This window comes from Callospermophilus lateralis, chromosome 3, assembly GCF_048772815.1.
Source record: "Callospermophilus lateralis isolate mCalLat2 chromosome 3, mCalLat2.hap1, whole genome shotgun sequence".
Classification (NCBI taxonomy): domain Eukaryota; kingdom Metazoa; phylum Chordata; class Mammalia; order Rodentia; family Sciuridae; genus Callospermophilus; species Callospermophilus lateralis.
In genome coordinates, this window is record NC_135307.1 from 108475468 (window position 1) to 108502555 (window position 27088).

Here is a 27088-nt window from a genome sequence, read left to right on the forward strand (position 1 = left end):
ACCAGGCAAGTGCTGTACCACTGAGCCACAATCCCAGCCCCCCTGGGTTCTTTTTTAAATTTACATAATACATTTTACTTAACCCAGTCAATCCAAAATATTACTTCAACATATAATCAATATAAAACCATGACCAAGACATTTCACGTTTTTTTCTCTGCTTCCTTGTTGAGATCCAGTGTCTGTTTTCTGCTACCTTGTTGAGATCCAATGTCTGTTTGACCCAAGCCCACCTCCACACAGACCCACCAGCACTCTGCTGCCCCATGTGGCTTTTGGCACAGAGGACCTATCTCTTGGTTGTTCATGTGACTGGCTCTTTCTCATCTTTCAGGTTACAGTTTAAATCCAACCCCTTTACTAGATATCTCCCAATGTATATTTTATTATTCTATGTCCTATTTGTTCCTTAATAGCAGTTTTCAATTCTGTGTATTTATCCATCTCTTTCATTTACCATTCTACATCCATGCCTCGCCCAGGAGTTTCACATAGGGGGTACTCAATAATTATTTGAGTTTTTTTTCTTTTGTTTTGTTTGTGGAGGATATTTGTTTTGTTTTGGTATTGAGGATTGAACCCAGGGGCACTTAACCACTGAGCCACATCCCCAGCCCTTTTAATTTTTTATTTTTAGACAAGAGTCTTGCTTAGTTGCTAAGGGCCTCACTAAGTTGCTGAGGCTGGCTTTGAATTTGTGATACTCCTGCTTCCCAAGCTGCTGGACTTACCTACACATGCCACTGCTCCTGGCTATTATTTCTTAAATTATTGAATTATGTGTAGCCAGTGCTTCAGAAACAATAAGAAGAGGCTGGGGATATGGCTCAAGCGGTAGCGCGCTCACCTGGCATGCGTGCGGCCCAGGTTCGATCCTCAACACCACATACAAAGATGTTGTGTCCGCCAAAAACTGAAAAATAAATATTAAAAATTCTCTCTCTCTCTCTCTTAATAAGAAGCACTAAGAGTTTGGGCCCTCCCCCAATCCTGGTCTCAACTACTGTAATAATTACCCTCATAACCTATGCTGACTATACTCATGGCAGGAATCCTGAAGAGGGAGGAAATAAGAAGCTATGCTGACCAAAAGTGGTAGCTCATGCCTGTAATAAGAGTGACTTGGGAGGTTGAGGCAGGAAGAACACAAGTCAAGGTCAGCCTTGGCAACTTAGACCCTGTCTCAAAAATTAAAAACTAAAAAAGGCTGGGGATATAACTCGGTGATAAAGCACCCCTGGGTTTAATCCTCTGTACCCCTCCCCCCAAAAAATCACTATGCTGATATTTGTCTTAGGCAGCTTTGAACTAATTTTTGGTTATCTGTACTCTTTAGCTTGTCATGCCTTAATTTTTCTTTTCTGTAACTTCTCACCTACCCACTTGACTCTGACTCAGCTTCCTCATGCTAAAAGGATGTATCAGAGAAGTGAGGTGGCTGTGAGAGCAGGGGAGGAAGGATGAAATGACAAGGGCCACCAGAAATCTTTTTCAGAACTCTAATCACTGTCAGGTCACTGTTTAGAGTTTGAAGGAGAGCGGCTTTGAGTGGCTCTTTTTCTTGCTCAGTGCCCTCAGCTTGAGTGCTTAGCTGGCAGACAGGCACCTTTTCCTTCTCAGTTACTGTCAGAGCAACATGAAGGTCAGACAGAGAGAGACAAATAAGAGCAGCTCTGGGAAGGGAGGTTACCACGGTAACAAGCAGAAGGAACTGCTATTTGGAAACAGGCCTAATCATTCTCCTCTTTCTCCCTTCCTTCTCAGCACAGGAAGATGGGTATTGTTTAGCTGACCTGCATCCTTGGGATGGGAACCATAATCCCTTTCTGACAGTTCCCAGAGACACTGGGGTGAACTGCTTTGCATTTTAATTTGATAAGCAGAAGCCGCAGTTTTCTCAGAAGTGTTGGAAACGGGCCTTTTTTCTGGCCCTGTTCCAGGCAGAATTCTGGTTACCACAGAGAGGGGTTTGGGATTGCTGTTTATTTCTCAACAAAGATTTTGCACATATACATATGCATGAAATATGCCTGTTTCTTCTAGACAACTAGAATTAGATGAATACAATCTGTCCTTAGATTATAAATATATATAGATTTGCCTTATGAAGGTTATTGAGCTACTGCCCCATCCCCAGCTCTTAGGAACCACCCAGATGTTACTATTCTTGTTACCCAGTGACCTGTACAATAGATGTTCAAATTTAATGTCCTTATCCTTCTGCCTCTACCTTCTACTAAATACTCTAAAGTATTCTTAAGTCTTCTCCTATCTGCCTCATTTCCTATTAACCTAGGTCTCTGTTCCTGCAATAAATCTTCACATATGTAAATATTCCCCCCCTTTCCTTCAAAATAAAAATGAACTTTAGGGGCTGGGATTGTGGCTTAGTGGTAGAGCGCTCATCTAGCACGGGTGGGGCCTGAGTTTGATCCTCAGCACCACATAAAAAAATAAAGGCATTGTGTTGTGTCCATCTACACCTAAAAAAAAAAAAAAAAAAAATTTTTAAAAGAACTTTAAACTAAAATATAATTTTTAATGTAATAAAAAATGAAATTGAAAAAAAAAAAACATAAGAGAAACTAAAAATCTAGAATCTCACTACCCAGAGATGAAAACTACAATATTCTTCCAGTTCTCAACCTCTTAATTCTATCTGCTGATCTACATATTGTATTGGAATCATATATACATAGTAAGAAATCACTAACATAATGAACTAATATAGCTCATTCTACATTATATCCTTTTTTCTTTTTATTCACTAAAAATAGGGCTTTTTTGTCAGAAAAATAGGTGAAAAATTATGTGGGAGGTATGTGTATGCAAATATATTTTTTACATCATTAAAAATACTCAGGTGAGCCAGGTACAGTGGCACACACTTGTAATACTAGCAACCGGGGAGGATGAGATAGGAGGATTATAAGTTCAAGGCTAGCCTGAGCAACCTAGCTTGTCTCAAAATAAAAAGGACTAGGGATATAGTTGAATGGTAAAAGTGTCTCTGGATTCAATCCCCATCATCTGTCAATCAATGTAAGTAGGTAAATAAACAAAAGGGCTGGGGATATGGTTCAGTGAGTTCAAACCCCAATCTGGGGGTAGGGAAGACTTCAAATAACCCCTTCCGATTATGCACCAAAAATCAGTGTACCTCTCTTCTTCTTTTCCTACAGTATTGGCAACTGAGCAAAGTTTAAAAAAAAAAAAAAAAAGTCATAATCATGCTTATCTGCTCCCTGCAGTCTCCCTCTAACTAAATAAACCTTTTCTTTTTCTTCCAGTTAGTGGAATACCATCTACTCAAATTTCAGCTCCAATGGTGGTTTTTTATTACTATGGTTGGTTGGTTCTAGGAATTGAACACAGAGGTGTTCAATACCACTCAGCCACATCCTCAAACCTTTTGATTTTTTTTTTGAGAGACGATCTTGCTTAGTTGCTGAGGGCCTCCCGAAGTTGCTAAGGCTGGCTTTGAATTTGGGATCCTCCTGCTTCAGCCTCCAAAGTCCCAGGCCTATGCCACTGCACCTGGCTGAGACTGGGGTTTTTATCTGTCTTGCTCATTCTTGATCCTCCAAACCTGCAATAGTACCTGGCATGTTTGAGGTGCACAGTAAGTATTTGGAATGAATCACCTCCCAGCTATCTGAACCAGAAATTCTAGTCATATCTAACTCCTTTACTGATCATCTACATGTCTGATGCTTCTCAAATTGCTTATAGGTCCTAAGTGTTTGAGTCCTTCCTGTTATCTCCTCACTTCTTTTATCATTTACCCTGTTTATTCCCCTTCTTCCATTAATTTTACCTTTAAACATACAAATACGATAACATCATCCCTTTGTTTTGTCTCCTGAGTGGCTTTGTAATTTTATTTTCTCTATACTGCAAATTTTATTTTCCCTATACTCTTTACTCCAGCCAACCAACTGCTGTTCTTTGAATTTGTTGTGTTTGTTCATGCCTTTTGCATCTTTGAGCAGGCTGCTCCTTCTGCTAGGAGGATGCTTTTTTTTTTTTTTTTTTTTTTTCTTTGAGAAATTGCTACTTATCCTTTAGGTCTACTTCTGTATGAAGTCTTCCCTATTCCCTCTGATAGCCACTCTCTGGGCAAAATATTTGTAGCCCTTTGTTCACTTTTGTTATGATTATTTGTTTACCAGTTCATCTCCTAATCTAAAATGAAGTTTGGGGGCTGGGACTATAACTCAGTGGTAGAGCACTTGCCTAGCATGTGTGAGGCAATCCTCAGCACCACATAAAAATATATAAATAAAATAAAGATATTATGTCCATCTACAACTAAAAAAATATATTTAAATGAAATTTTGCAAACAAGGAAATAAAATTTGTGTTGACTCTAAAAATACAGGATATGTGTTTTTCTGAGACTTAGAGTTATATGAGTCTCAATTTTATTGCTATTGAATGAATTTGGGAGTGTTAGAATAAGGACTATATTTAATAGTGAAGGTAGTAAAAATCTGTTAACTAGAATGTAGTGACTTTTTTTTCTTTTTAAACCGGGGATTGAAACCAGGGGAGTGTTTGTCCACTGAGCCACATCCCCAGCCTTTTTTTACTTTGTGATAAGGTCTTGCTAAGTTGCTGAAGGCATTGCTTAGTTGCCCAGGCTGGCCTCCAACTTGTGATTCTGCTGCCTCATCCTCCAAAATCTTTGGGATTAAAGGCATGTGCCACCACACCCAGCAAATATGATGACTCTTACACATTGTTGGATTTGCCTAATGCCCTACCTTGGTTAAAAGGCTTTGTTTTTTTCCATTGTGATTCTGTTTTTGACTGTTTTTGTGGGGGTGGGGGGGTGCTGGGTATTATTAACCTAGTGGAGCTTTACCACTGAGCTGCATCCCTAGCCGTTGTCTCTGTGTGTGTGTGTGTGTGTTGAGCCAGGGATTCAGTGCAGGGGCACTCAACCCCTGAACTACATCGCCAACCCTAGTTTGTGTTTTATTTAGAGATAGAGTCTCACTGAGTTGCTTAGCACCCCACTTTTTGCTGAGGTTGGCTTTGAACTTGAGATCCTCCTGCCTCAGACTCCCAAATCGCTAGGATTACAGGTATGCACCACCACGCCTAGCTGGATTTACTACTACTTCTTCTTTTTTAAATTTTTTAATTTGTTTTAATTATTTAAACATGACAGTAGAACACGTTTGTGCACTTTGATATACATAAATGGGATATAATTTCTCATTTTTCTGAATATATGTTGTAGAATCTTATTGGTCATGCAGTCACCTATATACATAAAGTAATGTTTGTTTCATTCTACTGTCTTTCCTATCCTCACATCCCCTCCCCTCTCTTCACTTCCCTCTACCTAATCTAAGGTAATGCTATTCTTCTCTAGTGCCCCCTGCCTTACTGTGAATTAACAGTTAGAGAAAACATTTGAGTTTTTCAGGTTTGGCTTATTTCACTTAGCATGCTATTCTCCAACTCCATCCATTTACTGGCAAATGCCATAATTTCATTCTTCTTTAATCACATTTTCTTTATCCATTCATTTACTGAAGGGCATCTAGGTTGGTTCCACAGTTTAGCTATTGTGAATTGTGCTGCTATAAACATTAATGTGGCTATGTCCCTGTAGTATGTTGTTTTTAAGTCCTTTGGGTATAAACTGAGGAATGGGATAGCTGGTCAAATGGTGGTTCCATTCCAAGTTTTCTGAGGAATCTCCATACTGCTTTCCATAGTAGTTGCATCAATTTGCAGTCCCACCAGCAGTGTATGAGGGTACCTTTTTCCCCACATCCTCACCAACATTTATCATTGCCTGTATTCTTGATGATTGCCATTCTGACAGGAGTGACATGAAATCTTAAAGTAGTTTCGATTTGTATTTCTCTAATTGCTAGAAATGTTGAACACTTTTCATGTTTGTTAATTGATTGTATTTCTCTTTTTTTTAATTTTCTTAATATTTATTTTTCAGTTTTCGGTGGACACAACATCTTTGTTTGTATGTGGTGCTGAGGATTGAACCTGGGCCGCACGCATGCCAGGCGAGCGCGCTACCGCTTGAGCCACATCCCCAGCCCGATTGTATTTCTTCTTCTGTGAAGTGTCTGTTCAGTTCCTTAGCCCATTTATTGATTTGGTTATTTTGGTGTTAAGTTTTTTGAGTTCTTTATATATCCTAGAGATTAATGCTTTATCGGAAGTGCATGTGGTAAAGATTTTCTCCCAATCTGTAGGTTCTCTCCTCACATTATTGATGGTTTCCTTCGCTGAGAAGAAGCTTTTTAATTTGAGTCCATCCCATTTATTGATTCTTGATTTTTTCTTCTTGTGCTTTAGGAGTCTTGTTAAGGAAAGTAGATCCTAGGCCGACGTGGTAAAGATTTGGGCATACTTTTTCTTCTATTAGGTGCAGGATCTCTGTTCTAGTAGATTTACTTCTTTAACTGTGGATATTCCGTGGATTCTCTCCCTAACTTGCTTTCTTTTTAACTCTTTATACCGTATCGTTGGGCTGTTTCACTGAAGCAAGCTCAGGCTTCTATTATTTACTACTCTGATTTTTCGCCTAGTTCCAGTCCTACTTTAAACTTGTATCTAGGGTTAAAGTCTTACTGGTAGAGCTCTCGACTAGCAAGCATGAGATCCTGAGTTTGATTCTTAGCCCTGTGCTTGGGTGTATGTGCATGCTCACACACACACACACACACACACACAGAGTTAAGTTTTTGGCTTGTTTCCCTGACAATAATTTGTTGTTGTTCTTTGCTGCTGTTGTTTTCTTCTATTTCCTGTCTAACATAATAACACCAAAACCTTCAAAGTGAGCCCAGGTCTTTTCTTACCTCCTGAACTTTGAGTCCATCATTGAGTCTCTTGAGTCTTATTGATTCCACCTTTAATTTATTTCTTTCTTTCCATTACAACTTCTGTCTTGGTTGAAGTCATCTTGTCTTACTTGGGCTGTTATAGTGGGCTCCTAACTGGTGTCCTTGCCTTCTGATTAATCTCCTTTTAAAGCAGTGTAAAAATTTAAAAAGCGTATTGAATTGTGTCATTTTTCCTTTTTTATAACTCCACAGTGACTTTTCTTAACCATTACATGTAATCTCCTACCATTCTCTCTAGCCCTTATGCCAAACTATTGTAGCTTCCTCTCAGGCCATATAATTGGTATTTCATGAGACCAAAATAACCTAATTTTCCTTATCTTTCTGTTAATTGATTTCTTAAGATTCAGCTAAAGCAGGATTCAGCTATAATCCGAGCTACTCAGGAAGCTGAGGCAGGAGGATTGCAAGTTGCAGGCCAGTCTGGGCAACTTAGCCAGACTCTGTCTCCGAATAAAATAAAAAGGGCTGGGCTTAGTAGTAGAGTACTTGCCTAGCGTGCATGACAGCCTGCGTTCAATCCCTAGTACTGCTATATATATATATATATATATATATATATATATATATAGAGAGAGAGAGAGAGAGAGAGAGAGAGAGAGAAGTGAAATGTCACGTGCCTTTCTCTCAGATAGACATAAGTGATTTTGCCCCTTTTGTACCTACCTCTTCTGCATCTTTTTTATGACATTGCTTTAACTATTTGTTCACTTGGTGAGGATACTGGGAATTAAACCTAGAGGTGCTCTACCACTGAGCTACATTCCTAATCCACCAAGAAACACTAGTTCACATGTGTTTCTACTGACCTAATGACCTAAAATAAATGAAATGTTTTTATTTTATTTATTAATCACTTACCATAATATAATCATTGTACCGCAGTAGTATTTAATGTTACAGAGTGAGGAAAGAAATTCAGAAAAAGAATGTTTATTAGGAACCAAATTTAATTCTAAATCTTAAAGACATGCTAAAATCTGTCCCCCTTCTTTTCACTCAATAGAGTTGTTAGGTGGGGGAGATTAGAGTGCCTTGATTTTTGTCAAGGTATTTCAAAGAGCCTTTTATGATATTCTGAATGATATATGGATGAAATGTGTAATGGATACAGTTGGGTGATTCTATAGTTGTGTGAAGAGCTACATTTAAAGAGTATATAGATTACTAGATTTTTGTCAGCTAGGGTGGATGTGGTGTATCACAAGTCTTGTTCAACATTTTTATTATAACTTCAGTGACTAAATTAGAAGTATGTGTATAAACTTGTGGATGATATAGTGGTCATGACTTTCGGTTGTGACAGAACCTGGCTCAAACTAGAATAAACCATCAAGGAATTTATAGGTTCCCAGGCATAGAGTTTATTAGTTTTAAGCAAAGGATCAAATAATGTTATTGGGATTCTGACATTGCTCACCTCCCTATTCTGCTTTCTCCTAAATAAGGAGGCTTTCCTCATGTGTAAGGCAAAGTGGCTGCTGTCAGCTGCTTATTTGATTAATCCTTCTAGCTTCAGGTACCAAAGGAAAAAAGAATCCCTGTAGCCTGTGTAATACCTATTTCATGTAGTTAGGGTAGGTCTGGACCCACTTCTATAATAGAGTGAAGTTGGGAGAATGGGTTTTCCATAAGAAAGAGATTCTTCCATCAGAAGGAAAAGTAAGGGAAATCATGATGAAAAGTCAAAACTATACTACTTCATACTTCAGCTCATACTCTGAATGTCTGAATGAGAGATTCATGATGTCATGAGACTCTATAAAGATAGAATTAAATTAATAAGATTTTTTATTATTATTAACTTATATGTATTGAACTTTACTGTGTATAACTGGATACTGCATACTAAGCATTTTGGGTTCAGTTAATCATTAAAATGACCTTATAAAATACTTTGATGTTTATACACACACACACACACACACACACACACACACAATGTTTTCGTTTTTGCAGTACTGATTGAACTCGGGACACTGTACCACTCACTGATGTACATCCCAGCCCTTTTGTTTTGTTTAGTTTTTTTTGTTTGTTTGTTTGTTTGGTTTTTTTTTTGTTTTTGTTTTTGTTCTGGGGATTGAACTCAGGGACACTCAACCACTGAGCCACATCCTCAGCCCTTTTTGTACTTTATTTAGAGACAAGGTCTCACTGAGTTGCTTAGCGGCTTGCCATTGCTGAGGCTGGCTTTGAACTTGTGGTCTTCCTGTCTTAGCCTCCCAAGCCACAGACATTATAGACGTGTACCCCTAGGCCTGACTTTATCTTGTTTTAATACAGAGTCTCACTAAGTTGCTGAAACTGACCTTGAACTTGCAATCCTCTTACCTCAGGATGCTGAGTAGTCAGGGTTGTAGGTGTATGCCAGTACACCTGGCTCCAATTTTTTTTTTTTTTTTAATATTCACTTACTACAGGGTGGCATGGTGGTATATGCCTATAATCCCATCAACTCAGGAGACTGAGGCAGGAGGATGACAAGTTCGAGGCTAGCCTTAGCAAATAAGATAGGTCCTAAACAAATTAGCAAGACCCTATTATAAAATAAAAAATAAAAAGTACTGGAGATGTGGCTCAGTGGTTGATTGCTCCTGCGTTCAATCTCTAGTACAAAAAAAAAAAAATCTACACCAATTGATTTTTGATTGAATTGCCGAAATTTATTAATATCTAACCTGTAAGCATCCCTGACTTATAAAATCCTTAGTATTTGGATCCTAGGGGTGGCTCTTTCCTACACCACTCTTGTTAATAATTTTCCCTACTTTCTTGTCTTTTTTTCCTTATCCTTCCTTCCATACTACCCTGTTATAGTACTTTCATATTATCCTTCCTACCAGAATCCCAGTTCTATTTAGGAATCAGGTGTGACTATGCTTTTGGAGTGTTGGTCTCTTCCTCAAATCCAGATCATGAAATTTGATTGGTTCTCAAAATATGACCTTCAGATTCTGTATATTCCTGAAAGCTTTTTATTTTTAGGTGGTTGGTTGGTTTGTTTTCAGGGATTGAATCCAGGGGCTCTTTATCATGAGCCATATCTCCAGCCCTTTTTTTCTATTTTATTTAGAGACAGGGCCTCACTGAGTTGCTTAGGGCCTTGCTAAGTTGCTAAGGCTGGCTTTAAACTCATGATACTCCTGCCTCAGCCTCCCCTGCCACAGTGCCTGACTCCTTTTTAGGTATTCTGCAAGGTCAAACTATTTTCATGATATTACTACACATTTTGACTTTGTCACTCTGTTGACTTATGTTACAGAAGTAGTAATGTGTAAATGGCTGGTATCTTGGCATGAATCAAGGCAGTGATGACAGATTGTACTCAGAGTTATCATATTTATATGCAAAGTAAAAGACAAAAAAATAAGAACCAGTTCCACATTTAAATGTTCTCAATGATGTGTTAAAATTTTATTAAATCTCAACTTTTGGGAGTTGGGGATGTAGCTCATTGGCAGAACTCTTGTCTCACACAAGACCCAGGTTCAATTCCCAACAAAATAGGAAGTACATGTCTCTAGGAAAAGCACTTGTGTGATTTAGTTGCAAGCTGAACTAGCCAGCTTTTTCATGAAATGCCTTTTTTGTTGTTTTTTGTTTTTGTTTTATACTTGGAATCGAAACTAGGGATGGTTTACCACTGAGCTTCCTTCTCAGCCCTTTTCACATTTGAAAGAGGGTCTCCCTAAGTTGCCTAGGCTGTCTTCCAACTTGGGATTCTCCTGCCTCAGCCTCCCAAGTTGCTGGGATAACAGGCATATGCCACTGCATCTAGCATTCAATTTTTTCAAAATCACTCTTTTTATTTTAAATCATTATTGTTGTGATAAATAAAACAGATCTTCTTTACACTTTACCTAGTTTTCCCCCAGTGGTAACATCTTGCAAAACTATAGTACAGTGTCAGAACTGGAGGGTTGATAGTGATACAGTCCACCTATTTAATTTAGGAACAGCATTTTCCCTATTTCACTCATAATTATTTGTATATATCTGTTTAGTTCCATGCAATTCTGTCATGGGTCAGTGTTTAAAACAAATCCATCACCCTAAGGATCTCTATAGTGTTTCATATAGTGTTTCACACTCACCTCCCTTTCTTTCTCCCTGGTAACTACTAGTCTGTTTTCTGTCTCTCAACTTTTCTCCCTCCCAGTGCTGGGGATGAAACCCAGGGCCTTGCACATTCTAAGCAAGAACTCTTATCACTGAGCCACACCCTAAGCCTTATGTCTCTAATTTTGTCTCATACAAAATTAAGTTATTAAATAAATTTCCTGCTATATATTAGTATCTTTTAATTTATAATATGGTAAATACTAATAGATACAGTCTACATAAATATAAGCTTTTTAAAGTTCTCAACTTTTGCCAGACACTATGGAGCACACGTAACACCTATTATCACAACAGTGGGGAGGCTGAGACAGGCTAGCCTTAGCAATTTAGCAAGGCCCTAATTAACTTAGTGAGACCCTGTCTCAAAATAAAAAGCAAAAGGATCTGGGGTTGTAGCTCAGTGGTAAAGCACCCTTGGATTTAATTCTTAATACCAAAATAAAGTTCTCAATTTTTGAAAATTTAAAGGATTCCCAAGACCAAACAGTTTGAGAACAACTGGCATAAGAGCAGGTAGAATCATGTCATTTCTCTTTCCTGTACTACAGCAGAGGTTTTATTTTAGAATTTTTATGTTTATTTATATGACCATCAATATGAATGATAATTAAGTTCTTTAGAATTGTTTGGTCCAGCCACTTATAGATTAAGTTGGTTTATGTCAGCTAGACTAGGAATCACTATTGAAGGTTTTTCTTCTGACATCTATGATTCTAAATGATTCAAAAAAAGAATTTAGCTTTCTGTTGTGTTCACACCGTATGTGGTTTATGGATTTTTTGTTTGCTTACTTGTTTTTATATTCAGAGATACAATAATGTTCTAGAGATAACACATTTCTGCCCTGACTTTTTAGGAAATGTGAAAGTATTATGAAAGGAAATGAAAATAGTTAGAGCCAAAAAATGAATTTTGCTCAAGTTCTTTATTTTTAGGAAGCAGTTCTTACCCTGGAACAGTACAGAAATGGAGAGATCATTGGCCTTCTGTGGTTAAAAATACAGTCAGCCTTAGAGGTAGTAACTTAGGTCCCTATCATCACTTGTCAGCTGTAAAAGTAGATTTTGAAGGATAATGTGAATTTCTTCCTAAGACTTAGAGCAGAGGAGATACTTCATTCAGCAAAAAACTTTGCCACAGTACTGGACACTGCTGTGTGATTTGTCTTATGTATTGCTTTTGCTTATGATATTTTTTTTTTCTTTGTTACATTTCAAACATAATTTTATCCATTCCCACATGCTGGGAATTTAAACCAGGTGGAATATTAGAATTGTTTGATCTGCTATCTCCTTTTCTCTTTTCCTCTCTCTCAGGGTACTAGAGATTGAATCTAGGGACGCTTTATCACTGAGCCACATCCCCAGCCCTTTTTATTTTTTATTTTGAGACGTGGTCTCACTAAGTTGCTTAGTAAGTCTCACAGTCTGTCCTTGAACCTGTGATTCTCCTGCCTCAGCCTCTGGAGTTGCTGGGATTATAGGCATGCACCACCACCCCTGCCTGTGCTATCTCCTCTTTTTTACCAGAAGAGTTCTGTAGGGTCTAAGCTGATGCTATATAGGGATCACAATAGGATAACTCCCCCATGATAAGCCTGTGGTCTTCAAATTATAAATTCTTTGCACTTGCATCTTCTCGTATACACTAGAATAGGCTTCACTGCTGACCTGACCAGGTACAGATTGGTAAAATTAAGTGCTAAAGTAATTCTATGAATAATAGAACATGTAGCTTCAAAAATTGTTGAAGTTTGGTTATGGTACCCTATTGTGTCATCATCTTTGTTTTTCCCCTCTTTGCTTTTTTCACAATTTGTTTTTCAATGTAGCCTAAGTGAAATCTGGAAGCTCAACAGACCAGAAACCTCCTCTTTTTCTTTTTTAAAGGGAGGGACAGAGTCTAAGTGTACATTTTATTTGCAAAAAGCTGGTTTCTTCCATCAGTACTTGGGTTTTAGGATTTACTCGGGATATTTTGTTGCATCTGACAAGAGCTTTATGTAAAGGAGAAGTTCAATTTCTTCCTACATTCTCAATTATTCTGTAATTTCTACCTTCCAACCTTTCAGAAGGAATTGTTGATTTTTCATAATAAGCAAAAGTAACCTTTAATTATTAAAATAAAATAAACTTATTTTGTCTCAAAATTCCAGTCAACAGAAGGCAGGTCAAACAATTGAGGATTTTTCCCCCCTCTGTATTTTAATTTGGAAGACAAAAATAAACAACATAGAGGCTGGGTGTGTAGCTCAGTAGTAGAGCACATGCTTAGTATGCACAAGACCTTGGGACACAAAACAAATATGTTTAAAAAAATAGGATTTTAAATTACTTCCTTTTTTAATAATCTACAGTAAAAACTGTGAGACAATGAAGTTTTTATTTAATACTTTGGCAGAGGAAGTATTTATTTGTCCATGGATCAGTAAGTTTTCATTTTAATCCATTTGCCTTGTGCACTTATATTATTATTAACATTACTAATTCACTATAAAATCTTGAAGGACCTTTGAGATTATTGAAAAATTATAACATCTTTTCTTTTCACCAGTGCTGGGGATTGAATTCAGAGCTTTGTGCACTTCAGGCAAGCACTCTAGCACCCAACTACATCCCCAGCTGATAGCATCTTATTACTAGTGTAGTTGATGACATTCTACTTCCTACAGTTGTACTTTCTACACAATCTTATCTGATAATTCTGAATAAATGTAAACATTCATCTAACCATTATCCCCAGTTATCTTTCTATTCCTGAATAAAAGAGAGTAGAGCTACCCCAGTTAATCAGTAAAACTAAATTTCTTTCTGCCTTTTGACAGTGTACATGAAGATATCAGACTCACATTCTGAAGAGGAGAGGGAAGATCTCTGTTCCAAATATTTGTTTGTTTTTGTGATCTGAAGATTTAGCCCAGGAGTGCTCTACCATTGAACTACATTTCCAGCTCTTTTTTGTTGTTGTTATTGTTGTTTTTAATATTTTTTTAATGCTGATGTGTAAGGGTCTGGCGAAAGACGGAGGAAGAGACCACCAAGAGACCGATTCATGCAACTGCAAAAGGGGGTTTATTGAAGTTCCAGCGCGCTGGGGCTCCATGCTCACTCAAGAAGGGAGAGCGGCCAAGAGCCCCTAGCAGGGGTCGGGCAGTGCTTAAGTACACTTTTTTAGGGAGGGCAGGGACTTTACATACATCACAGTCCCCTTTAAGAAATCACCATACACCACGGGAAAATCAAACAACAATTCTCAAACATGATTAGTACATTCATTGGCGGGAACAGGTCGGGCTGGAGTGATAGGTCAGTCCTAAGGAGGGGGATACATTCAAACTGATTGGTTTGGGCTCTGGGGTGCCTACGTGCCAAACTGCACAGGGTCCAGGTTGTTAAACAACTAAATGGTCAGGGAGGATATCTAATGGGCAGTCACGGGAATTGTCCTAACAGTTACAGGAATTTCAGGCTTTGAGCGTAGCTTAGAAACTTAACAATACCTGGTCCTTTACATTTTAACTCAGGCTTTGCAGCTTAGAAACTTTACCCTTTCAGATGGACCTTTATTTTATTCTTTTATTTATGTGCGGTGCTGAGAATTGAACCCAGTGCCTCACACATGTGAGGCTGGCCTCAAACTTGAGATCCTTTGCCCTCAGTTTCTCTAGTATCTGGGATCATAGGTATGTGCCACCACATCTGACTGATCTTGGAATTATGATTCAAAATGACATTAAATAATTATCAGTTTTGATACTAGATTATACCCTAAATTTTACTCAGGTAATGTAAGGCAGTAATTCTGTGGTCCCACATAGCAATGCCTGAAGTTTAAACACTAGTTATTGTAAATTAAATTTAGTTGATCTCATTTTTCATTTTTACATTTTCATTGTCTTACATTTTGGGTGTAAATAATGATTACTTAAGTGGCCAATAAAAAACTGGGATTAACAAGTGTATAGCCAGCCCAATTTTTTTTTTCTTTTTTTTTTTTGTACCACTCAACTCAAAGACACTCAACCACTGAGCCACATCTCCAACCCTTTTTATTTTGAGACAAGGGTCTCACTAAGCTGCTTAGGGCCTCACTAAATTGCTGATTCTGGCCTTATACTTGTGATTCTCCTGCCTCAGCCTCCAGAATTGCTGGGATTACAGGCATCAGCCACTACCCCCTTTCCTAAAATTTTGTTGTAGCCTTGAAGATTTTTCTCCATCATTGCCTCTCATGTATGAGAGTCAGTTGAAATCAGTGTATAATTACTTCTTGAAAGATTAATGGTTCTGGTTTTTCTATATTCTTCTTAGTCTCTTTCTCTATTACATGCCTATCAATACTCAGATCCTACTAGTTGCTTTTAAACTAATATCTGAAGTTGAATTGAAAAGACGTATCATTAAAAGATAAAGGACTTGAACTGTTGGGAAATTCCAGAGGTTTTCTCTTTAAGTTCTTTGTCTTTTTTCAGGCTTTTGTTTGTCTTGTTGTTTACCTCCCTTTTCGGCAGAGCCCCAGGAGGCATGGTGACAGTCAGCTTTTCAGAGACTGGGAATTGGCCTAATTTGTGTTGTTATTAAAGTTATTAAGGTGTGTGTTTGGGGGAGAGAGAGGTGAATTATAGATAGAGTGGTGGTCATGCAGTAAATTATCCCAGAACCAGGTATTTAACCTTAAGGTATTTAATAACCTTAACTTTTTCATATTACTATTCCTTCTTTTCCATGTTGGCATCAATCTCCTGACAGTCTGCTTTTGTGTCCTAGGCATATGAGAAAGATAGCAAAATAAATGCTTTTCTGTTTTTTATTTTCTTCTGAAGAGTAATAAATAAGACTATGTTTTTTGCAATTAGTAATAGAATATGAAGTCCTGTAAAGCAGACTAGGTTATTAAATGAATATCACATTATGATGCACTATGGCTTAATATATATTATAGATATGACTAAATGGTAATTAGCAGAACTGGATCTATAATTAAATTAAACACTATTGTACTTCTTTTATGATCTCTTTTTAGATTTCTATTACAAAGTAAAAGGAAACCCATAGTTTCACACCCATAGGTGGATGTCTTCATTTTTCGTACCCCAAAATATATTTTTAATTAGGTAAATAATGAGATAAAGTTATTTTCATACAAAGATCCTGAACTCTACTTTCTCTGATCTAAAGGGTAGTCTTGGTGTACAAATGTTAATAAGTTTCTCATATGGTTTAGGTTTTTTAGTGATCTATTCAGACAATGTCTCTTTAAATATTCTATAACAAAGTTTACATCCCAGTCCATAATATTTTATTAATGTAACTATTTCATGTGTTTGATTACATTCTACTTTCCAGACATACTGTTTGAAAGTAATTGGTGTTTCCAACTTGCGTCTTAGATTTTGTTTTCTGGATTTCTCAAGGACAGAATTGGCTTGACTTTATCTAGAACATAATAGCATATCTTCCTCTTGACCTCCCAGGAGGAAGACATGCTATTATGTCTAAGAGCCATGAATAACCTAGCTGAAGTGCCTGAGAGAAAGAAAAGAGCTAAGAAAAATCTGGACTGACTTCAAGGTGTTTGGCACTATATGTCAGATAGTAAATACAAAAAAAAAAACCAGCAGCAGCAGCAGCAAGGACAACAACAAATTGTGAAACAGAACCAGAAAACAAGCTCAGCAATGGACTTTTTTTTTTTTTTTGGTATTGTTTTTAATGGTGTGAGGGATTGAACCAGGGCCTCATACATGCTAGGCAAGTGCTTTACCACAGAGTTATACCCCCAGCTCCTCTATTTTTTATTAATAATTTCACTGTGCTTAGCTAAAAGTATTTATTTTAAGTTGTGTTTTTCAATTTTTCATTAATGGTGACTTTCTAAGCTAGCAAGTCTGAGCCAGTTGTAAAGGAAGCAATATTCATACCTCCACTTCTAAACTAGTTTTCAAGGCTAGAAAGGTGTGTGTTTGGAGGAGAGGGAGTGGTGGTCATGCAGTAAATTATCCCAGAATCAGAGTTCCATTGCAAAGCTGTCTAGCAGCTTGGACTGTGAATGCATCTGTAGTTCCCTGAATTTTCTATTCAAAGACTACAATTAATCTGACTAAAAAATGTAGTTTTGGTTTTCATTTGGTACTGGAGATTGAACCAGGGGCACTCTCCCACTGAGCTACATCCCCAATCCTTTTTAGTTTTCATTTTGAATTGGAGTCTTTCTAAAAATTACTGAGGCTGGCCTTGAATTTGCAATCCTCCTGCTTTAGCCTCCCAGAAAGCTAGAATTACAGGCTTGCGTCACCACTTCCAGTTCAGAAGTCTTTGATAAGAATCCCAAGAATCTCACTCCTTGACCCATTTTCTGTGTCTGATGAAAAAGTTAAGGGATCATCACCTGCTCCATTACAACTTTTATGTTATCTCTAGAAGTGTTTTATTCTTCTTGGAACCTAGTAATTATGTTTTTGTGAGAAGTTATAGTTTTGGAGGTAGATTGCTGGTGTCTAACATTTTTGTTTAGATATGTATAATCAGACTGCTTTGGATTGCTGTGAGTTGGCTTCAGGATTTGTATTAGTACCTCCTGTTTCAGAGAAAGAGAGAGAGATTGGTGGGGGAAGCAGGGGACAGTTCTGGGGACTGAGTGCCTGAACACTGAGCTACATCCCCAACCCTTTTTGTATTGGATCATGGTCTCACTGAATTGCTTAGGGCCTCACTCAGTTGCCCTGGCTGGCCTCAAACTTGCAATTCTCCCACCTCAGCTTCCTGAATTAATGGAATTATAGGTCTGTGCTACTATGCCCAGCCTCACAAATAGATTTGATGTTAGCGTCCTACTCCAAAATGCCATTCTCATTAACCAACCACCACAATCAGATTAATCCCAACTCACAATTCATGAGAAAGGTCTTTCATACGAAATAGAGGAGTAGGAGGTATAACTTAGTGGTAGAGCATTTGCCTAGCATGTGTGAGGCCCTAGGTTTGATCTGAGTACTACAGAAATAAAGAAAAGGAGGGCTGGGGATAGAGTGGTAGAGTGCTTGCCTCACATGCACAAGACCCTGGGTTTAATCCCCAGCACCATTAAATAAATAGATAGATAGATAGATAGAAAGAAAAGGAAATAGAAAGAGAAAACAAAAGAGAGTATGAAAGAAGAGTGGAGGGGGGAAGAAAAAAATAAATAGAGCTTCTCCTAGGGCTAGGTATGGTTTGTGTGTGTGTATGTGTTTGTTTGTTGGTGTTCTCATCTAAACCACAAATTTGTAATGGAATCATGACCTAGAACTTGAAAGGAAGGACCACAGTCTAATATTTAGAGCCTCTGTACTCTGGCAGCAAAGCATGTGGGACTAGATTAAATACTGAAAGGTACTTATCCTAAATAATCTTGCTACAACTCAGTTACTGCTTTGTCTTCCCCCACAGATGGAGTCCCCTGTCTCCACACCAGCAGTGCTGCCTCTGCACCTTTTGGTGCCAGTGGTCAATAATGACATCTCATCTCCCTGTGAGCAGATTATGGTTCGGACAAGATCAGTTGGTGTCAACACATGTGATGTGGCTTTAGCCACAGAGCCTGAGTGCTTGGGTCCTTGTGAACCTGGAACCAGTGTCAACCTCGAAGGCATCGTGTGGCAGGAAACAGAAGATGGTAAGTGCTGTATATGGCATTCTTACCCCTTCTCAACCAGCTTCAACCAAGCAGCCAATAAGGGCTTATTGCTGTAAATATTGCCAGGTATTTATAAGGAGTCTCATGTGTCAACAGGTCTGCTAGCAATACATATAGGATGGCAGCAAACCAAACAGAATAGCAGAATCTCATTTATAGAGATTTCCAATGCCAGTATTCGTTTGTTTTTGCAGTGCTGGGAATCACAAGTAAGTAACTACTCTACTGCCAAGCTGTATCCTGAGCCCCCAGTGCCAGTTTGTTAAATTAATTATCTCCCTTTATAACTCTTCAACAGTGTTGGCCCTTGTATTTAGGCAGTCATTTAATAGGTGCTGGCATTGTGATTTAGATTGTATCCACACTCTCCAAACCCCCATAGTGCTGGGGATTGAACCCAGAGCCTTGTGCAAGCAAAGCAAGCACTCTACCAACTGAGCTATATCCCCAGACCCCTCCCTTTATCATTTATATGGGAGATTTAGGTTATAGATGAAATTTGGGTTCAGGCTTTAAGAAAAAAGTAATAAAATGGCAGCTGAGAGAGTCAAGAGAATGGAGAATACTCACTCTAAATTGAATTAATCTTGTCTCATTGAAGATGCAGCTTTTGCATTTCCTTTTTTTTTTTTTTTTTTTTTTTTTTTTTGGTATTGGGAATTGAACCCAGGGATACTTGATCACTGAGCTACAACCCCAAGTCTTTTATTTTTAATTTTGAGACAGGGTCTTGCTAAGTTGCTGAGGGCCTTGAGTTTGTGATTTTTACACATCAGCTTCCCAAGTGGCTGAGATTACAGCTGTATACCACCATATCCTGCTCAGCTCTTGCCTTTTTAAACATTTAGTGTAGTCACCTCCTTCCTCCCATTGGTTGCCTCATTGCCCAGCCACCTGTACCACTTCATGCATCTGTCAACTTAATACAGATTTTTATGGGCTGAGTCAACAGGGAAATGTTTACATGGACTTATTTTCAGACATCTACCAAGTCTTTGGCTTGCTGTAAGTTGCTGTTGTCCAAGCCTTCCATCCAGACAGACTTCTTAAGTTTCATTTGCCCTGAGAACAGAGTTTCTGTTTTGGAAATTCATAAGCCTAAAAAAATGAGGGCTGGGTTGTGGCTCAGTGGTAGAGCTTCACCTATCACATTCGAGTCCCTGGGTTCAATCCTCAGCACCACATATAAATAAATAAATAAAATAAAGGCATTGTGTCAACTACAACTAAAAAAATAATAAAATGAAATAGGAGGGCTAGGGATGTGGCTCAAGCGGTAGCGCGCTCGCCTGGTATGCGTGCGGCCCAGGTTCGATCCTCAGCACCACATACAAACACAGATGTTGTGTTCGCCGAAAACTAAAAAAATAAAATATTAAAATTCTCTCTTTCTCTCTCTCTCCCTCTCTCACTCTCTCTTTTAAAAAAAAAAAAAAGAAAGAAAAAAAGAAATAGGAATGCAAAGGTACCTTAGCAGGTAATAGGTAATCAATATCCCTTGATAATAATGAGTTTGTGTGATCCAGCTCATTCTCCTGGATTTTTTGTTGTTGTTGTTGTTGTTGCTTGTTTGTTTGTTTGATTTTGCAGTGCTTGGAATTGAACCCAGGGTCTTGTGCATGCTAGGCAAGCACTCTACCACTGAACCACATCCCAGCCCTTTTTATTGTTTATTTTGAGACAATAAGCAAGCTGAATTGCTTAGGGCCTTACTAAGTTGCTGAAGCTAGTTTTGAACTTATGATCCTCCCTGCCTCAGCTTCCCAAGCCACTGGAATTACAGGCATGCACCACCGTGCCCAATGCTCCAGCACATTCTTTTAATAAAGAATTGAAGTCCTTGTCAAAGTATATAAAGTATATGTGGTAGAAAGGCTGGGTCTCAGAGTGCTATCATGTCTCTATATTAGTAACAAGACTTTTTTTTTTTTTTTTTTTTTTGGTGGTGGTGGTATTAGGGAGATTTAATTCAGGGCACTCTACCTCTGAGCTACATGCCTAGCCTAGCTCTTATTATTTTGAGAGGACCTTGATAAGTTGCCAAGACTAGCCTTAAACTTGTGATCCTTCTGCCTCAGCCTCCTGAGTTGCTGAGATTACAAACATGTGCTACCATGCTTGGCCACCTGTTAGATACTCTTAATGTTTTCTAGACTTTATTTCACAGTATTTATTCACAGTTTGCAGTTTTGTTTATAATCATGTAATTCTTCCCACTCCCTACCCCACCCCCACCCACAGAATCAAATCCAGGGCCTGGCACACACTGGCCAAGCATTCTACCACTGAGCTATATAGCCCCAACCCTAATTTTTCTATTAATGTCTGTCTCTTCCCCTATGTTAGAAATTCTGAGATTGGGGATTTTTTGTGCTCACCATTGGTCCCCCAAAACTTAACACCTGGCTGGACATGGTGGTGCACACTTGTAATCATAGCAGCTAGGGATGCTGAGTAGGAGAATTGAGAGTTCAAAGCCAGCCTTAGCAGCTTAGTGAGGTGCTAAGCATCTCAGTGAGACTCTGTCTCATCTCAGTGAGACTCTGTCTCTAAATAAAGTAGAAAATAGGGCTGGGAATGTAACTCATGGTAAAGCACTCCTGGGTTCAATCCCTGGTACAAAAAAAAAAAGAAAAAAAAAACTTAACACCTGCCACTTGTAGTGGGCTATCAGAAATAAATTTGTTTGAGCTAGGCATGGTGACATATGCCTATAATTTCAGTGACTCTAGAGAATGAGACAGGAGGATTACAAGTTTGAGGCCTGCCTCAGCAACTCAGAAAGGTCCTCAACTATAAGATATCAGATTTCTCCCACTTAACATATTGTATTTCAAAACTTACCTTCACTTTTTTTTTTTTTCCTTTTCATTCTGTGGGAAGATCTTTTATATAGGGATATGCTCTACTTTTTTTTTTTCCTTCTTCTTTTTGGACACCTCAAAGGCTCTTCACCTGAATTGTCAGTTGATGAAGGTCTGATTGCACTCTACCAACTGAGCTGTATCCCCAGTCCCCTTTACATCTTAAAGTAACAGATTTCCTACAACAATCATTCTCTGAAGATCTATAAGATGGGCGGGGCTGGAGTTGTGGCTCATTGGCAGAACACTTGCCTAGCATGTGTGAGACACTGGGTTTGATTCTCAGCACCACATATAAATAAATTAAATAAAAGATCCATTGACAACTAAAAATTTTTTTTTTAAAAAGATCTATAAGATCTAGGCAGGGGTCTGGGGTGATGGGCTGTAATCACAGCTACTCTGGAGAATAAGGCAGGAGAAGGATTGCAAGTTCAGAGCCAGCCTGGGCAATTTAGTGAGATGCCATTTCAAAATGAAAAGGATTGGGGATACAGCTCAGTGATAAAGAGCTTGCCTAGCATGCACAAGAGCTAGGTTCAATTACCAGTACCAGGAATGGAAGGAGGGGGGCAAATAGTAAGATCTGGAGTACTAGGTCATTCCTCAAGTTGATCATAAGAACTACATACAAATACTTAAAAAAAAAAATTCTAGGCTTCTAGGTTTTGTGTCTGCACCTGACTTTTTGCACTTCTATCTCTGCCCAGCAAACTATTATTTTCAAAGGGAACAACTTTCCAGCTTAGAAAGAAGCTATGAATGCTTGGCCTCTTGGGGAAAATGGAGGATGCTAAGAGGTTCCTATAGAAATTAGTTCCTGCAGGGCTGGGACTGGGGCTCAGCAGCAAAGCACTTGCCTGGTACGTGCAAGGCCCTGGGTTTGATCCTCAGCATCACATAAAAATAAAGGTGTTGTGTCCAACTACAGGTAAAAAATAAATATTTAAAAAAGAAAAGAAAGGAAATGAGTTCCTGTAGGTTGCTGAGAACAAGTGTAGTGGTCATAGCAGCAGTAATTCCTGGGTTTTGGGTTTTTTTGCGGGGGAGCTGGAAGGGGGTTGCTTTGTTTTGTTTTGCCTCCCTGCCCTACCAGTGTTGCTCTGTTTTTCCTTTACTTTCCCTATCACTCATTTTGAATTTTGCCTTGAAGGCATTTTTTTTTTTTTTTTTTTTATATATTTATTTTTTAGTTCTTGGCGGACACAACATCTTTGTTTGTATGTGGTGCTGAGGATCGAACCCGGGCCGCACGCATGCCAGGTGAGCGCGCTACCGCTTGAGCCACATCCCCAGCCCTTGAAGGCATTTTTTATTTAATTTTTTTGTAATTGTAGATGGACAGAATGCCTTTATTTTATTTGTTTATTATTACATGGTGCTGAGGATTGAACCCAGTGCCTCACGCATGCTAGGCAAGCGCTCTGCTGCTGAGCTACAGCCCCAGCCCGCCTTGAAAGCATTTTGAAATTCCTGCAGATTCCATCTCTTTTTAGGCTGTTCCAAATTCAGTCAACTCTGCAAAGATCTATCCATGACCAGGTTCAACTTTGGGATTGTTAAGAACACCTAAGGGACTATGCACAGTGGCACAACTGGGAAGGCTGAGGCAGGAGACTTTGAAGTTTGAGACCAGCCTTAGCAACTTAGTGAGACCCTCTCTCAAAATAAAAATAAAAGGGGCTGGAGATGTAACTCAGTGGTAAAGTGTCCCTGGGTTCAATCCCCAATACCCCAATCTCAGCCTCTCTAGAAAAACACACCTAAGTGTAACCCAGAATATTTCCCTTGGATTTTTGTTTTGTTTTGATTTTTTTGTTTTCTTTGAGATTGATTTTTACCACTATGCAAGGGTCTGATTCCAGCTGATTTCACTTTGGCCTACCTCACTTCAAATCAAAATATCAAGTACCAAGTCTATTCCAGGTTTACAAGGCTTAATCTTGTGTGTGTGTGTGTGTGTGTGTGTGTGTATGTTGCCAGGGATTAGAACCCAGGGCAAGCATCTACCAACTGAGCTACAACCCCAGCCCACAAGGCTTAATCTTAACCCTGGGCCCTAAATACAAAAAAAAAAAAAAAAAAAAAAAAAAGTCTTAAAGAGGACATATGCTTTTGCTAAGGCAAAATTGCTTGCTGGGCATCTGTGGTATTTTAAAGAAAGGCAAAACTGACTTTAGATAAGAATTCCAGGAGGTTCCATGGATTCAGTTTTGTGATAGCAATACTAAAGCCAAAGGTAATATGGTTTACTTTGGCATATATTTTACAGAAGAGTTTGTAATACAGTTGAAGGAGCAGTGGAGTGAAAATTAAGCGATTTCTGTACCTCTGCCACTATCATTGTGACCTTGGCTTTTATTTTAAAAGTTTACCAACACTAGGCTGCATGTATTATATCTAACATATTGAAAACCTCATCGGGCAGGCACCTTGGCACATAGCTGTGATCCCAGCTATTCGGGAGTCTGAGCCCTGAGGATTCCAAGTTCCAAGCCTCAGCAATTTAGCAAGGCCCTAAGCGATTTAGTGAAGGATCTCAAAATAAAAAATAAATAAAAAGGAGTGGGAATGTGTCTCAATAGTTAAGCGCCTCTGGGTTCAATCCCTCGTACCAAAAAAAAAAGAAAATCCCATCAGACAATTTAAAATTTTTTTCCCTTTCAACCATTAGATATACCATAAAGAACTCAAGAGAATAATTTGTTATCTTTACCCAGATTTTAACATTTCAGTTGCTCTTCTTCATTCCTGAGATTCTTAAAGTCCTATTGTTTCCCCTCTGTCTGAAGAACCTCCTTTAGTAATTCTTTTAGAACAGCTCAGTTGTTATGAATTCTCTGAGAATGCTATTATTTATTTTATTTTACTTATTTTTTTGGTACAGAAGATGGAACCTAGAGGTACTTTACCACTGAGCTAAGTCTCCAGCCCTTTTTACTTTTTTAAAACAGGATCTCAGTTGCTTATGTTTTTATTGATTTGGCCTTGAACTTGTGATTCTCCGGCCTCAGGCTCCCATGTCTCTGGGATTACAGGTGTACACTTTGTGCATGGCTGTTCTGTGTCCTTTTAGCCTCCAAGGTTTCTGATAAGAAATACACAATCATATTAATTGTTTCCTGTGTCATTTTTCCCTGGTTGCTTTCAAAGTGAGTATGGTTGCTTTTGTTTTTTTTTGTTTGTTTGTTTTTCCAGTTCAGGGAATTGAACCCAGGGGTACTTTACCACTGAGCTACATCCCTAGCACTTTTTTTTAAATTTATTTTTAAATTTTGAGACAGGGTCTCACTAAGTTGCTTAGGATCTCACTAGGTTATTGGACTTGAACTCGGAATCCTCCTGCCTCAGCCTCCAGGAGGCTGAGGTGTCATTCACCACCACACCCAGCTTTTTTTTTTTTTTTTTTTAATAATGGCTCCCATCATAATCTTTTATAATTAAAAAAAAAAAAATCAGAGCTAGAACCTTCATATACTTTTTTTTTTCTTTTCTTTTTTTTTTTTTTTTTTTTTTTTTTTTTTTGGTACCCAGGGGTGCTTAAGCACTAGCCACATCCCCAGCCATTTTTATTTTATTTAGAGACAGTGTCTCACTGAGTTGCTATTACCTTGCTAATCTGCCAGGGAGGCTTTGAACTCACAATCTTCTTGCCTCAGCCTCCCAAGTTATGGGCATTACAGGCATGCACCACTGTGCCTAGCCAGATACTTTCAAAAAAGTTATACCCTGAAAAATCTGAGCCCAGAGAACCACAGTGGCATTCATAGGAATGAGGGATACCAGACCCTCGCTCCCATCTCTGCTACCAGGTGCAACTCAGAGCATTTCTACTTTTAGATCACTTACATGTTAGGCTCCTTTGAAAACCCTTATTTAAATGATGCCCAGTATCAAAAAAAAAAAAAAAAAAAAAATGGGAGCTCTGGCCAGGTGCAGTGGCACACTCCTATAATCCCAGCCCCAGCAAAACGGCTGAGGCAGAAGAATCACAAATTCAAGGTCAGCCTCAGCAACTTGTGAGACCCTGTCTCAAAATTTAAAAATCAAAAGGACTGGGGATGTAGCTCAGTGGTAAATGTTTCTGGGTTTAATCCCCAGGACTGGGAAAAAAATTAAAAGTTTGATAATAATTTATCTAGATTAATCCTCTCATCCCATGTAGAAATTACTTTTATAACATCTCTGAAATTAGTCTTGTTTCTTTCACCAGAATATCAGTAAGAAAGAAATTGTAGTGACTTAAAACCATGTTTCTGAAGCTGAATTAAGTGCAACTCTCTTGGATATCAGTGGTTATGAAAATCTATACAGTAATCTTGGTCTGTCTTCCAACACTGAATTCTCATTCAGTTTAACAATTTGGTAGAAAAAAGGAAGTTTTCCACAGAGATTTGTCATTTAGAGGTACAATTAATTTCTATTCCAATGTCTGGAACTATTTGAGGAGAACTATTTGAAGAAATAATAGTGCTATAAAGGCATTGTAGTATAGTAAAAATATTTCTGAACTGCAGTTAGTTATGTTCTAGGACATATTGTACCTTTAACTGTGTGATATTCAGTTAGTTAGTTAGTTAGTTAGTTAGTTAGTTTGGTACTAGGGATTGAACCTAAGGGTGCTTTACCACTGAGCCACATCCCTAGCCCTTTTTCTTTTTTAAATTTTGAGACAGGGTTTCGCTAAGTTGCTGAAGCTAGCCTCAAACTTGTGATCCTCCTGTCTCAGTCTTTTGAGTTGCTAGGATTACAGGCATGGGCTACAGTACACCTGGTTTAAAATTTAAATTGCCATGTGTAATTAGTAGCTATAGTATTGGACAGTGAATGTTTGTGTAGTGTTTGTGTGTGTATTCTTGGATGAAAAGAACAGTGATTGTGTCAGAAGGTGAAGAGAGAGGGTGAGTAGCTGACATGACATCTAAATAGTCCAGGAAGACTTCTGTATACTCTGACCCCTGTTACCCAGGAAAACATTTGGTCCTGCTTTAAATTGTGGATGAGCACCGCTCTTTGGTCTGTGGTTGTTGTTTTCTTATTATCAGAGTAATAGGCAGTTTGCTTAAAAGGAAGTTAGTTTGTCCTTGATAGCTCTGATGAGCAACTGCCCCAGTGATTCTTCATCCTTATCTAATTGCAGATCCTGACTGTGGGTCTTTATCCTTCACTGTAAAGGGAAGGGTCTCTCCATTAATCTTATTTCATGAAAATGGTAACCTTGGTAGTTCCCTGTGGTTTATTCTGTTGATTCTGATGTAGGAGAATACGTGTGTGAACTGTGAAATATCTGATTTTAGATATTTGTACTGGAAAAATGAGGTGGTACTCAGCTACTGGCTTTTCTTATAGGCTATACTTAATGCCCTTTTACCTTCAGTCTCACCTCAGCACTCACTAGAGAGAGATGCTGCACTGGGACCAAGCTTTCTCAACTGCTTAACCAGATGCACACTAGCCTAACTTCTGCAGAAAGAGCGCTACCAATAGCATGGTCATAAAGAGTCTAGCAGCCATTGTCTAGCACCACAGATCTTCATA

General features: G+C 38.5%; 1 protein-coding gene across 4 annotated transcripts in view; it reads left to right on the forward strand.

Moving 5' to 3' along the window:
• Znf609 (zinc finger protein 609) overlaps positions 1-27088 on the forward strand; it is a 197165-nt gene that overhangs the window by 126313 nt on the left and 43764 nt on the right. For all 4 annotated transcript variants that reach the window (XM_076850938.1, XM_076850940.1, XM_076850942.1 and 1 more), the window contains exon 3: positions 18440-18665. In XM_076850938.1, the coding sequence (XP_076707053.1) occupies positions 18440-18665 (226 nt within the window). The remainder of the gene's footprint in view (positions 1-18439; positions 18666-27088) is intronic.